The sequence below is a fragment of the Archocentrus centrarchus genome, chromosome 23 (genome assembly GCF_007364275.1).
Source record: "Archocentrus centrarchus isolate MPI-CPG fArcCen1 chromosome 23, fArcCen1, whole genome shotgun sequence".
Lineage (NCBI taxonomy): Eukaryota > Metazoa > Chordata > Actinopteri > Cichliformes > Cichlidae > Archocentrus > Archocentrus centrarchus.
In genome coordinates, this window is record NC_044368.1 from 20050396 (window position 1) to 20064486 (window position 14091).

The 14091-nt window shown below is 40.2% G+C and overlaps 1 protein-coding gene across 2 annotated transcripts in view; it reads right to left on the reverse strand.

Annotated features, from left to right (window-relative positions):
- mkln1 (muskelin 1, intracellular mediator containing kelch motifs) overlaps positions 1-13044 on the reverse strand; it is a 30523-nt gene extending 17479 nt beyond the window's left edge. For both annotated transcript variants that reach the window (XM_030719977.1, XM_030719976.1), the window contains exons 1-5: positions 12935-13044; positions 11810-11879; positions 5203-5345; positions 1710-1798; positions 1486-1595 (exon numbers count right to left, since the gene is read on the reverse strand). In XM_030719977.1, the coding sequence (XP_030575837.1) occupies positions 1486-1595; positions 1710-1798; positions 5203-5345; positions 11810-11879; positions 12935-13014 (492 nt within the window). In that variant the 5' untranslated portion in view covers positions 13015-13044. The remainder of the gene's footprint in view (positions 1-1485; positions 1596-1709; positions 1799-5202; positions 5346-11809; positions 11880-12934) is intronic.
- Positions 13045-14091: the final 1047 nt, after the last annotated feature.

Below are 14091 nucleotides of genomic sequence, written 5' to 3' on the forward strand. Positions count from 1 at the left end.
AGTGTGTTTCATTACAATTTATTTGCAAAAGCACAACGCGTCTGGTCTGTATGTAGGTTTCACGACAAGTTCACATCCAAAAGATTCGGAATTTCGTGTCGTTTTTAACACAACACATCCAGTGTGTAAAGGCCTTAAGGGTTTGAAATGTTTTTAAATACATGGGCAATTTTTGCACAAACAATTTTTAATGTCATCCATTAGGTGAAACTTCATTTTGATGGTTCTCTTATTTTCAGATTAAAATCGACTAGACCAATTTTTTTTCTCCTGTTTGAATCAACTAGCAATTAGTTGCCCGTTAGCTATTAGCTCCCAAGAATATCCCTGACCATAACACACTTTAAGGTTCTTCATGCTGTATTAAAATATCCAAAAAGTGACTGAGGGGGGTTGTGATAAGCATCAGTTTCTTTGCTAAACCTTAACTGTTGATGTCCTAGCTCCATTTTACGCAACCTCAGGCTAACAGGACAGGTAAAACTCCTTGAGCAGAGCCCACATGATACCACTTTAAAGGAAGATTAACCTGTGTTGAGCAGGTAGGTGGAAGATAAGAAATTTCAGCAATTTGGTATATTTTAATACAGCAAAAGTAAAGATGTCTGCCAGCTCTGCTCTGCTAAATCAATCAGGAGGAGGAGTGAGAAACAGTTAATTTGTCCCATCTAAAAACATCTAAAGTGACAACAAAATACAGAGTTCAAGGAGTTTGCTAATGCAAGTGCCAGAAAACAGCGACAACCAACACTGGAGAGAAAAATGTCCAGAAACAGACAACCAGCAGAAAAAAAAAATACATTAAAAAAAATAAATAACAGCAGCCCTTACAACACGTGATTTTATCACAACATGTCTGTAGCATAAATTTAACTCTATAATCTACAATAGGTGAATAAAAGCAGGCCATACACAAGAGCTTTTACTAGAGTTGCAAAGCTTTTGTTTAAAACAAAAATAAACCTGATCCAACACTATTTTTACGGAATAACAAAATGGATATTTACTTCATGTTTGGAAGGCAATGCACAAAATCAACTGAGGCCAAAATGTCATTTGTAATGAAGTGAGCTGTGATATTCATAAATTAAATGAAGGAGTTCAAATCAAGTTCATCTTGACACGCTGAATTCAAGACAAAAGTTAAATCAGATAAATGAGAATACAAGTTAATGAAACCCTGTGATGAGCTGAGTTTAACTTTTATGAGGTTTTCAAATGTACTTAAGCTACTGATGAACAAAAATGTTACACTTTCAATTGAATCTAGTTTGATAAAGAATGCCAACTTTAGATTTTTTTTTTTTTTAATCTTTAGCAGCCTCGCTCAAGGACGTTTGTCTTGTTGATAGACACCTCTGAGGGTCTTTCTACAGGACAGCTTTCATTCAACCTGATTAATCCATCTAATTACAGATTGAGGCCTACTCTAATCCACTCTTTCACTTCTGCGCCATACCTGTAAACGTCAGGCTGAATTCCTACCTTGCTATACCAGTTAAGGCAGGGTTGCACCACATCAGGGTCTTCAATGCCGTGTAGCTCAATGTACCAGATGCTGAAGTTAAAACTCGGACCCCAAGACATCAGAGGCACTGAAGTTTATTAAAACAAAACAAAAAAAACACAACAAAAAAGAAAGGACAATGAGGGATGCAGTAAAAACATGATCTTCGTCAAAAACTGTGCCAGACTGCATCAGCTCTCACCTATTTTTACAAATCTGCAGGGAAACATCTGTTCGTCGATCTTGTGCTTTAAGGTGAAAGTTTCCTTGTTGTAGTCGTTCTTAAGGCCACTGGCAGATGGAGAAAGAGAAAATTAAGATGATGCAGCTGTTTCACAAATTGTATTAGTGGGTTGAGATGACAACTGAATCCATATGCTGATAAATTCTGGACAGCCCTCCACCTCAGAAATGTCAAACTCTTGACAAGTATGCTCACTAGTACACTTATTTAAAAAAAAAAAAAAAACTGCATCAGTGTTGTGTGGCATGGAGGCAATCAGCTTGTGGCTCTGCTGAGGTGTTATTGAAACACAGATATGATGTATGGTTTGGAAACAATGTACTAATAAAAAGACCAGAAGCAGAGCTGGAGGTGGCAGAGTTGAAGATGTTAAGATTTTTCATTGGAAGGGTTCAGACTGAGGAGTTTCCAGACAAAGTTAGAGAGGCAAGGCTGAGATGGTCTGGAATTGGCCAGAGGAGGGATATTGGATATACTGGACAAAGGATGTTGAATATGGAGCTGTCAGGCAGGACAAAAGGAAGAAGATCACAGAGAGGATAAATGTAGTGAGAGAGGACATGCAAAGAGTTGGTGTGACAGAACAAAACCAAACCCTAAAGGGACCAGGTGAAAGAATGAGGACGAGTTTGCTTTAATAGGGGCCTTCAGGTAATCTGTATTTTTTTTTTTTGTGTGTGTGTGTGTGGGGGGGTTCTAAGAGGGGTTCAGGTCAGGCGAGTTGGCTGGCCAATCATAAATCAGTCAGCAAACTAATGCTACGTTTCCACTAGTACCTACTCAGTGCAACTCGACTCGACATGGTTTGTAGGGTTTTCCATTAGGTCCTGGTACCGAGTACTTTTTCAGTACCCATTCAGTAGTGTCGTCACTAGCCGAGTCATGAGAGCGACTCTTTCACCAGAATCAAACCTGCTATTTCTAAAACCCGACAGTGAAGGAAATGGAGACACACAACCCAACACTGTGGTCCAACGACAAGGTGCAGACATTTCTGTGATTGGTGGTAGATGAGAAATGAGAAAGTGTGTCAGGAGGTCTCCGAGCTAATGGCCACATTTGAGTGGTGTACAATTATGTCAAGTGACTTCTGTCCACGTTGCTATATTGATTCCACCCACACTGAGGTGATACCCAATTGTAATGGAAACAAAAAGCTGGGTCGAGTTGAGTTGTGCTGAGTAGTACTAGTGGAAATGCAGCATATTTGATAGTAGTTTTTGCACTCTGGGCAGCTGCTAAGTCCTGCTGGAAAATGGAATCAGCATCTCCATAAATCTTATAAGCAGATGGAACCCTATAACCTGTGGTAGCTCCTGATGCACTGACATCAGCCTCAGTCCACTCCTTGTGAACTGCTACCAAGTTCTTGAATCAACTTTTCTTGAAAATCCTCTCAAGAATGTGGTCATCCCTGTTACTTATGTGCCTTTTCCTACCAGACGTTTCCATTCCAGTCAACTTTACATTAATAAGCCTCAGTACAGCACTCTGAACAGCCAGCCTTTTCAGCAATGACCACCTGTGGCTTATCCTCCATATTATTATAATTAATAATAATAATAATAATAATAATAATAATAATGCATTAGACTTATATAGCGCTTTTCTAGACACCCAAAGACACTTTACAATTTGATGCACTATTCATTCATGCACTATTCATTCATCAAGTCATTTGAGCGTCTGGTGCTGTCCCACCTCAAGTCCCTCACAGCCCCCCTTCTGGACCCCCTGCAGTTTGCCTACAGAGCCAACAGGTCTGTGGACGACGCCATCAACCTGACTCTGCACTTCATCCTACAGCATCTGGACTCCCAGGGAACCTACGCCAGGATCCTGTTTGTGGACTTCAGCTCTGCCTTCAACACCATCATCCCTGATCTCCTCCAAGACAAGCTGTCCCAGATGAACGTGCCAGATCCCATCTGCAGGTGGATCATTTACTTCCTGATGAACAGGAAGCAGCACGTGAGGCTGGGGAAGAATGTCTCGGACTCCCGGACCATCAGCACCGGCACTCCTCAGGGCTGTGTCCTCTCTCCTCTGCTCTTCTCCCTGTATACCAACTGCTGCACCTCTGACCACCAGTCTGTCAAGCTTATTAAGTTTGCAGATGACATGACTCTCATCGGACTCATCTCAGACGGGGACGAGTCGGCCTACAGGATGGAGGTCAAACGTCTGGTGTCCTGGTGCAGCCACAATAACCTGGTACTGAACGCCCAGAAGACAGTGGAGATTATAGTGGACTTTAGGAAGCACACAGCCCCTCTACCCTCCATCATCCTGACTGACACCCCCATCACCACAGTGGACTCTTTTCGCTTCCTGGGAACTACCATCACCCAGGACCTCAAGTGGGAGCCCACCATCACCTCTGTCATCAAAAAGGCCCAGCAGAGGATGTACTTCCTGCGGCAGTTGAAGAAATTCAACTTGCCAGCAAGGACCATGGTGCAGTTCTATACTGCCATCATTGAGTCCATCCTCACCTCCTCCATCACTGTGTGGTACGCTGGAGCCACCACTAGGGACAAACAGAGACTACAGCGCGTTGTGCACTCTGCTGAGAAGGTGATTGGCTGTAACCTCCCATCTCTCCAGGACCTGTACACCTCCAGGACACTGGGGCGTGCAGGTCAGATCACAGCCGACCACTCTCACCCTGGGCACAGACTTTTTGACCCTCTCCCCTCAGGCAGGAGGCTACGGTCCATACGGACCAGAACCTCCCGCCATAAGAACAGTTTCTTCCCCTCTGCTGTTGGACTCATGAACAATTACCCTAAGACTGTTACCACCACCCTCCACAAACGCTGATGACCCTATGTCTATGCACCTGTCTGATTGCACTGATGTACATATTAGTGGAATATAGTCTACATTCTTTTATCTTTTAATTAGTCTCTGCACTGTATATTTTGTAATTTTGTAATTTTGTAATATTGTGCTATAGTTATAGCTCTAATATCTCTGTATATTTGCAATTTGTGTACTTGTATATTGTCTTATAGTTTTTATACTTATTTGTTTTTTTTCTGTAAGCACGAAGTACCGCAGCAATTTCCTAATGCTGTGAACCTGTTCACCCATATGGCAATAAAACCTTCTGATTCTGATTCACACCTCAATCATACTTGGTGGTGGTAAGCTACTAATGTAGCCACAGCTGCCCTGGGGCAGTCTGACACTACTGTGTTTTGGTTTCATTTAATGTTCACTTCTTTAAGTTCCAATTCAACATAACATCTTATTTTCTAAACAAAACGCAATTTATAGGAAACACAAAGGCAATTCGTTACTTGGCCCAGTAACAAACATCCGCTCACCGACCAAGTCAAAAAGTGAGATAATTTCTTCTGATGTTGTGTTTACAAGCAGAGAGATGACTGCAGTAATCACAGACACACAAAAAGTTGTATAAGCTGCATAAGCAGGGGCATCTCACCTGGACAAAAGCTCTGTCATGTTTTCTTCGCTCATCCCACCAAACACTTTGAACTTCTTGAGGTTGCACACGTGAGTCTTCTCATATTTCCCAAAAGTGATGCTCTGAACAATTGCTGGCCTTTCCAATTTCAAGATTAAAAACTGGTGGAAAAGAGAAACAGATGAGTTATGATGTATTTAGTGCTTGTGGAGGGCTGCAGAAAATTGCCTGCAATTATGCCTGCCCAGGCGCTGTGAAAGGATTTGCTCATTATCTAAACGACTACAGCAGGGTCAATCTACTGCAACAGGTAAGTGGCAGTACACTCACTCTATGAGCTGAATCCACTTGTCACTGGTGCTCTAACAAGCCAAGTCACCAAATGACAAACCACCTATGACCATCAGCCCAGAAAGAGTGCATGCTGGGGCACTGATCAACTAGGAAATGAGAAAGCAGGCACTTAAACCTCAGAGCCCAACACAATGAAATAATCTAAATCGCAAATAATAAAGTCAGAAACTGACTTTCACGTTCAGCATTTGCATTCCTGTGACAGCAAAGATGTCACTGTGTACCGGGTATATTCCAGATCCTGTTCTATTCTAATTTTTCATTATGTCACTAGCAACATGAAAATTACCGCTAGCTAACTAAAACAGGAATGAAAATGAAGGTGAGATCTGCAGCTTCTTATTTAAACTCTTTGGACTGCAGTTATGCACCGGGGCTGCTGCCTCTGACATCTTGTATTCAGAAACCTCTGAAATGTTACTCATACCACTCTTCCCAATCCAGTGATTTGCAGAGATGTGGGTAAAAGGAGGGGCAATGCTTGCCCACGCTGGGAAATTAGGAAAAAAAAAAAAAAAAAAAAAAAAAAAGTGTCATCAAAACTTTTTTTTTTTTTTTTTTTGGAGCCCACTTCATCAGATTTTTTTTTTTTTTTTTTAAATGACAGCATTTTGTACTTATGCATTGACATCATTTCATATTATATTTCAGAGTTATGCAACACACCTGGCTGAATGGCACGAAGTGTAAGGGGAGCATAATTCTAGTTACCGTATTTTCCGGAGTATAAGTCGCACTTTTTTTCATAGTTTGGCTGGGGGTGCGACCTATACTCCGGAGCGACGTATATGTGACATTTATAACACATGAACCAAAATACTCCAGCCACTTGACATCTCCGTGAACTGCAGCTTTAAGGCAGTCTTGCGTAACCTGTGGGCGCAGTGGATGATGGACGGAGAGCACAGCTTAACGGCAACTGGGAGAATGCGCCACCCAACTTTCCTGGAAGTCATTGGATGGATCAAGAAAACATGGGCTTCAGTGACAAACCATCCTGTTGGGATTCAGAAAGGCTGGAATAATTGGAACTGCAGCTGACGACGAGTCTGACTAACGCGACACAGAAGAGGAAGCGGCGCTTCGTCTACGGAGTGTACGGAATTGTTTAGAAGTGACACCGAGGATGAAGAATTCAATGGATTGATGGTTTGGTTAACTTGTTAGTATGTTCTTTATGCTATGGCTATCTGAATAACTTAATGTTACGTTAACACGTGTTCGTTGTGCGTCATGTAGCTGAATGTGTTACGTTAGCATAACGTAGGCGTAACCGTGTTCGTCCTGTTCTTTAATCCATTATTATTTTAAATTGCCATTCAAGATGGAATTTCTGCTCTGGGTCTCGGATTCTATCAACCCCCCCCCCCCCAAAAAAAAGTGCGACTTATAGTCCAGTGTGACCTATATATGTTTTTTTCTTCTTTATTATGCATTTTTTGGCTGGTGCGACCTATACTCCGGAGCGACGTATAGTCCGAAAAATACGGTAAAAGTATTTAATCATGAGATTGAATCATGTGTCTGCAAGACGAAAACAGACTGTGTTGCCCTTGCGGTTATACTTTTAAGTTCCTAAGTTGTTTAACTGAAGTTAATAATTACTCTAATTACCATAATAAGCTCCAGAGCTATTTTCATGGAGAGTAAAAGAGAAAAAAAAAATAAAATACCCCCCCCTTGGGTTTTTCCTCTTATACCCACAAATCACACCCTGCCCTCATCTTAAAATCTGGTGAGCCTATGTCAATCAAGATTTCTTAAAATATATATTTACATTGCTTGCCCTTTATAAATATCAGTCCAAACCCCAAAGATATTTAGTTTATGTTCTTACAATAAATTGAGAGGAATGTTCTGCATCATTTATGCAGAATCATTTGCTTTAGATTGACAAATCGTTTAGTTAATCAGTACTTTTAGCTACCATCCAAATTTTGTCCAATACCAACTAGACTGTAAATTATAGGCAGACTACTGCAAAATGTAACTGAGTTTTCCTTCATTTAAACTAATATACTAGAGTTGTAGAAGGGTAACAATTTGTGAAACCTACAGTAAAATCCACCTGCTTTACTAGACAAAAACACTGAGTATTTTGAGTCTGGGGTGCATAATCCACCAAGTGCGTGGTTAACCAGTGTTTTGCAAAGTTTCACTTCCTTTCCTTCCTTTCTTAGCAAACTTTCAGATTTAACCTCAAATGCATGCAAAACTATGACAGTGTATCCGCAGGTGGTCACTGAGTTCAAGAGACAGAAAGAGAAACTGTTTTTTTTTTCTTTTTTTTCAGTAGTATGAATGTAAACAGTTCGGATCTACTTATCATTAGGTGCGTTCTCACAATACAGCTGCAAGAAAAAGTGAGTGAACTCTTTGGAATTACCAGGATTACTACATTATTCCTTAAAAACAACTACTGCTGTTTTGTTTCACACAGCAAAAAATGTTCAGTAAAGCTACAGAACTTAAAATATCCAGATAAACTGTTACTAAGAAAAAAGTATGTCTTATCCGATTACTCGATTAATCAATGGAATAATCAATAGAATATTCAATTACTAGCCCCAAACCATGATGCTGCCTCCATGATGGTTCACATGTGAGATGACATCCTGGCCTTCTTTCTCTCAAATAGAGATCTTTAATTTTTGCCAAAACTTTTTTCTCTTTTGTGGTAACAGAGCATTGTTCCAGAATTCCTGCAATCTTTTGTAAACTTGGGACATTTTTGTTTTGGAATTCTTTTGCTTGTGTGTTTTGTTTTTTTTGAGAGAAGTGATTTCCTTATATCGAGACAACTGCTACTCACTTTTTATTTTTATCATCATCTCATTTTCTACTGGACAAAATTAAATTCCTTTTTGGTCAAATTTACATGTAATTGATCTGAAACAAATATTGTTGTGATTGAGGCTTTCTAAAACAGACAGACAGTCTTTCATGAGGAAAGCAGACTGTCAAAGACTTTCCAGGCCTTTGATTATAAGGACACATCTCATCTCCTTACTATGAACACCAGACTCCAAAAAGGCTTTAGGAGAAGCTGTTCGCACAAGGGTTCATTTGCTTATTCTCGCCCAGATTTTTGCACAATCCTTCAAGTTATTATTTGAGTCATATTTTGTTTGTGTACAATTGTGACTTAGATTTTTTTTTTAAAATGATACTTGTTGAGAAGCTTTAAATCCACTCACTACTCTTACATCAACTGAAGTAATGCTATCCTTTCTTCTTCCCATCTCTCCTATGCTGTTTCCCACTTTAACTGAGGAATGACTTAAAACCATTTTACATACAGGCAGGTCAAGGTCCGCCTTGAGTTATTCCATCTTTCAAGCATTTAAATATCAATAAGCTCAAGAAAATATTTGAAGAGAAGCCAGAAAAAATACCATCAATAACAGTTCAACTGTACAACACCTACAATTTAATAAACCAATAAGGCCAACCAAAAATGTTGAGAATATGCATCTGTAAGAAAATAAAGTCTAACAGTCATTATGGGGTCAAACACATAATGGACTGATAAATGCAGTAGCTTATAAAATAAAAAAATAAAAATGCAAAACAAAAAAACAAGACAAAAAAGTATGTTTGAAGTCCCAGCTTACAGTAGCTTATTTATTAACATTTATTAACACTCTTCCCACTATCAAGCAGGATTCATTAACAAATTACAACTACAGTCTACCAGCAACAGGAACCTTCAGCCCCCCAAGAAATGCCAAAAAACAAAATACTCATTTCATTTCAAGTCTCTGTGTTTTGATTTCAATTATGGTCACAGCAGTTTCACTGGGCATGTGCCCCTTCCTTCACACAGGGAGCAAAGTCAAGCCAAGTGTCAGTCAAGTCAAACCACAGGTGGTTCGAGTGGGTCACCTCACCTCATCCTCCCTCACCCTCAACACTGGATCCCCCCAAGGCTGTGTGCTCAGCCCTCTGCTGTACTCACTGTACACCCATGACTGCGAGGCCACGTCAGAGTCCAACGTCATCATCAAGTTTGCTGACGACACTGCTGTTGTGGGACTAATCTCTCACAATGAGGAGACAGCCTACAGGAGAGAGGTCTCCCGCCTGGAGAACTGGTGCCTCCTGCTCAACGTCAGCAAAACGAAGGAACTGATCGTGGACTTCAGCAGGAAGCAGCAGAGGGACTACCATCCACTTGTCATCAGTGGTGCTGAGGTGGAAAGAGTGGACACTTTCAAATACCTGGGAGTGACCATCTCACAGGACCTGTCCTGGACTCATCACATAAACATCACTGTGAAGAAGGCCAGACAGCGTCTCTACCTCCTCAGGCGGCTGAGAGACTTCAAGCTCCCACTCAAGGTGCTCAGGAACTTTTACACCTGCACCATCGTGAGCATCATGCGTGGGAGCATCACCACCTGGATGGGAAACTGCACCAAGCAGGACTTCATGGCCCTAAAAAGGGTGGTTCGTTCAGCTGAACGGACCATCAGAACCACCCTCCCCAACCTGCAGGACATTTACACCAAGCAGTGCAGGCTGAGGGCCATGAAGATCCTAAAACAGCCCAGCCACCCCGGACACTCTCTCTTCTCCCTGCTCCCATCAGGCCGGCGTTACCGCTGCCTGAGGACTAAGACTGAAAGGTTGAAGAAGAGTTTTTACCCACAAGCCATCTGTCTGCTCAACTCTGAGCCCTAACTGGACCATTATTGCACAATGTAAATATTATAATTTATAAAAGTGTGTATAGTGTATAGTATATAGAGTATAGTGTATAGTGTGAATTACTTTTTTTTTTTTTTTTATTCTTCTTATTTATGTGTGTGTATATAAGGTTGCAGGTACAAAATACATTTCACTGTGCATTGTACTGTGTATAACTGTGCATGTGACAAATAAACACTATCTTAAATCTTAAATCTTAACTGGAGTTAAAGATGTTGACCAAAACTCATTGCATTAAATGCAAAATAAGAATCCCAGAAAGTGTTACCTGTCTAAAAATCAAAGGTAGACACACGGGAAGTGAAGCCAAAGGTGAGGCAGCAGGTGCGACACCTCCACCTTCCACTTTCTTTTTTCAGCAAAGATGTAGATATACATTTTCCATTACAAACATCCCAACACAGCTAAACTACATAATGCTGATTACACATGACATTGTTAATAATCACTTTGGGATGCTTTACTAACTTTTACATGGCAAATACTTGTGCCTTTGTTTGTTAGGCTTTTCAGGAGGGAGAGGGTTGGGGTGAGAATACCTAGTTTTGAGCCAATCAGAAGGGGTGTGTAAAACATCCACATAGATGAGGTAAACCCAAGAGTTTCCAATTCCCCCATCCTAAATTGGCAAATTTTAACCAAAGAATTAAGAGTCTGGAACCCCCAATAAAGCAACAGGTTTTTCATTTCCATTGGCGTCTCTGTACAGAGCACACAACCTCCTGTTCACACATCTTCATCGGATATTCCAGTATCTAAAAATTGCAGTATTAAGTTCAGTAATCAATTAGCCAAATGAAGCCATTAATCACCAAGTATTTTGAACAATATTTTGTAATTTACGGAAAAAAAAAAAATCTAATATTTGTCATTAAAACTTAAAGACTACTTGCTGATATTTGTTGAGCTGGTACTCTGGATTTCTGACTGTCGGTCAAATAAAACAAGAAATATGTATAAATAACCTTGGGGATCTAGAAGGATGTAGCAGGGTGCCTGTCACTATTTTACAGATAAAGAAATTAGTCACCTAACTAAAATAATAAACAAATTAATTGCCAATGACGGGCGCCTGGGTGGCTTAGTGATGAAGCCGGAGACCACATACATATCGTTAGCCTAATAGCATAATTGCCTAAGTCATATTTTGGCATATTTTGAGATACTTACCTAATTCTACTCTGATAACAGTGTAGATTCATTTAGATAGATATCTCAATTTTGGCCAAAATTGGCAATTATGCTATTTGGCTAACGATATGCCGCGTTGCGGTGCGGGTTCGCGTCCAGGCCGTCGCCAATTTGCCCGTGTCTTCCCCTGTATCTTTCCCCCATTTCCTGTCTCTCTCCAATGTCACAAAAAGCCACTGTGGCCAAAAATGCAAAAAAAAATAAAAATAATTAATTGCCAATGACAATGACCTACTACTATCTATGTTCCCGCAAATTGCGACCCCTAGGAACCTGCACAAATCAATGGTCAGGCATTTTTAATGGAAAACTGCCATTTCAGGTCAGCAAAGTTAAAGTGAACGGCTTTTTTGTACCAGGTAAGACCTACCTGTGGAGGGTAATTGCTCTCAGATGACCACCTGGAAGACTGATCGTTAGGTTTATCCACCAAGATATTCCTAAACAAGATAAAGAGACAGGCATTTACATCTGTGGAATATAATCCCATCAAGTCAGCAACAAAGGCTGACAGACAACAGTGCATCAAAGTGGGGCAGAATATAGGCATGTATGTGTGTTAGAAAAATGTACTGCGTTAGCATATATAAACAAAATGTAACGGTAGCTTTCTCTTAAAACAACGCTACTTCTTGCGGAGTCCAGCTAGATTATGCCAGAAGACTCCTTTAGGCAATTGTTGTTAGCCAGCTAGCATTAACATCAACTCCTGCAGAACTGTTTATTGAGTGCTGAACCAGCAACAGGCGAAAGATGCGAAATTATGGGCGACTTTATTTACAATAAATCATAACAATCTGGGTGTTGACACGAGCGATAAATAAGGTTTCGTTTCGTTGCACCACTTTCTGGTAGCCCGTAAGCAAGCCCATTAGCATAGCTGCTAAAGCAAAGCTCTGTGGTTAGATAACAGCAGCTGGTTACCTTTCAGTTTTGGTGTCCGGTTAGCTAACGTGGACGTTCGTTTTCAACGTGTTACGATACCGAGGTGCACACTTTTTAATCAAAACGTAAAATACTATACAATTGTGACAATGCACGCTGCAAAAAAAAAATAAACCGAACCAATTTAAATGCCAAATGTTGGGGTTGTTACTCCAGAATACTCTATTCTTAAGAAAACCATACACCGTTCGGTTGATTTGTTTACGTTACGAGCTAATACTTCAACTCAAATCCCACTAAATTAAAAAACTGTCACTTACAGTTATCCACAAATTTCACAGAAATTGCTGAGCGTTATTTTATCAGACATAATGTACATCATAGGTTACTGTTTCCAGCAAACGCTATATTGGAATAACAACAACATCACAATCGGGCGGCTACGTATCAAAAACCAAACGCCCCACGCGGTAGCTAGCGCTAGCTTGCTTGAATCGCAGACAAGCTAGGCCAGTCGTTCAGGGTGGAAGTGCACCGAGACGACAAAAGACCACCTGTGACCGCAAAACCTAATGCATACGCTGAGCCAGCAGATGGGAAAGATACTCACTCAGGTAAATATGTAGACGAGTAAGAGCTCCATTTAAAAACGCTGAAAGTAAGGACCCTGCTCTCGGGAGCGACAGCCATCTTGTTGCAGAAAATAACAGACAGCGGGAGGTTAGCAAGGAGCGAGCGTCGACAGCTCTTAAAGAGACAGTACGCCTGTGTTGTTTACAAAGCCTCCTGTAGTATTTAAACGTACTGTATAATGCAGTTATCAAGCCAGATTTTCTATATCCATCATAATAAAACTTCTAGTGTTTACATTATCTATTTTTCTTTTAGCTCAAAGCTGTTAAATCAATAAAAAAATAAAATAAAATAATTCTATTAAATTATATTTATATAAGGCCAAATTACAACGAAGTCTCCTCAAGGTGCATAAACAATAATATATAAACATAATGAACATATTTTTCCGAAAAATAAAGCTATACTGAGGCCCTCGCTGATATTAATCTGCTTTGAGGCCACAAGGCAAAAATGAGCTTCCCTGCCCCTGTCAGCCCCCATTCCTCCCCATGTTTGTTCAGCATGTTTCAAAATATGTACATTGTCCTCGAATACTACACAGCTCCAGGTTTTCAGCATGGTACTTTGATATACTGGAAGTCCAATTAGCAATATTCAGCTTTTAAACCTGATTCAGAAGCAGGAGTTTCAAAATAAAAATAAAAATAAAGAATCCCAAGTGCCATGGCACTCATTATGTCAGCTGATATATTATGCTTCAGTAATGAATATTCCCTAGGATTTTTGTCTAGGTGGAAAAATACTTATATACTATTAAGACATCATGTCTGTATTATATATATCAGAGTCCTAGGTATCCTGGTACATACTGTACATCTATCCCATCTTGACCTGTTGTAACATCCTCCTGATTGCCATACACCTTTTGTTTGGTTTTGATTGTGTTTTTTGCCCCAAGAGGCCAACAGATGTTATTAAATTCAATAAAAACCCATATTTCGATCAAAATACTTCAAATTTATTTTAATCACGAAGAGCATAATATGGAACAACCCCTATTATTTTCAGATCATTTGATGAATAAAAAACATATTTTGATGGCATAGATTTCATTTGGGTTCAAAACTGACCGGAGGCCATGATGAGAGTTAAGTTGATCATACAGTATGTACTGTATTGTCAGTACTAGAC